Below are 989 nucleotides of genomic sequence, written 5' to 3' on the forward strand. Positions count from 1 at the left end.
CAGCCCCGTCCCCGCCCGGCTCACCCTGCCCCGCTTCTCTCCGCAGACAATGTGATGGACATTGGCATCGGGAACGAAAAGCCCAACCAGGAATTGTCGTCCTATTCGGGGACGTTCCAGCCGGCCGCGGGCAACAAAACCGTCACCTACCTGGGGAAGTTCGCCTTCGATTCGCCCTCCAATTGGTGCCAGGATAACATCATCAGCCTGATGAGCGCCGGCATCCTGGGGGGTGCCGCCGGCCGCGGGGACGCTCAGCGGGACGCAGAGCTCGGGGGGCGGAATGGGGGGACCTCCGCAGGGCGACGTGGACCAGATGTACCCCGCGCTGCCGCCCTACTCCTCCTGCAGCGACCTCTATCCAGAGCCCGTCTCCTTCCACGACCCGCAGAGCAACGCCGGCCTCACCTATTCCCCGCAGGATTACCAAGCGGCCAAACCCGCCCTGGACAGCAACCTGTTCCCCATGATCCCAGACTATAACCTCTACCACCACCCCAACGAGATGGGCGCCATCACGGAGCACAAACCCTTCCAGAGCTTGGACCCCATCCGCGTCAACCCGCCGCCCATCACCCCGCTGGAGACCATCAAGGCCTTCAAGGACAAACAGATCCACCCGGGCTTCGGGGGGCTCCCGCAACCCCCCCTGACCCTAAAACCCATCCGGCCCCGCAAATACCCCAACCGGCCCAGCAAAACCCCGCTGCACGAGCGGCCCCACGCCTGCCCGGCCGAGGGCTGCGACCGCCGCTTCTCGCGTTCCGACGAGCTCACCCGGCACCTGCGCATCCACACGGGCCACAAACCCTTCCAGTGCCGCATCTGCATGCGCAGCTTCAGCCGCAGCGACCACCTCACCACCCACATCCGCACGCACACCGGCGAGAAGCCCTTCGCCTGCGACTTCTGCGGGAGGAAGTTCGCCCGCTCCGACGAGAGGAAGCGGCACACCAAGATCCACCTGCGCCAGAAGGAGCGCAAGGGCG

General features: G+C 66.1%; 1 protein-coding gene across 1 annotated transcript; it reads left to right on the forward strand.

Annotated features, from left to right (window-relative positions):
* Positions 1 to 6: 6 nt before the first annotated feature.
* Positions 7 to 985, forward strand: LOC104915950 (early growth response protein 3-like; the record flags this gene model as incomplete). The annotated part of the gene is given in 2 exon segments (XM_010726918.2): positions 7 to 228; positions 230 to 985. Coding segments are annotated over 2 exon segments (930 nt in total), but the record flags the coding sequence as incomplete, so codon positions are not given.
* Between the last annotated feature and the right edge of the window lie 4 nt (positions 986 to 989).

Source organism: Meleagris gallopavo, unplaced genomic scaffold, assembly GCF_000146605.3.
Source record: "Meleagris gallopavo isolate NT-WF06-2002-E0010 breed Aviagen turkey brand Nicholas breeding stock unplaced genomic scaffold, Turkey_5.1 ChrUn_random_7180001860704, whole genome shotgun sequence".
Lineage (NCBI taxonomy): Eukaryota > Metazoa > Chordata > Aves > Galliformes > Phasianidae > Meleagris > Meleagris gallopavo.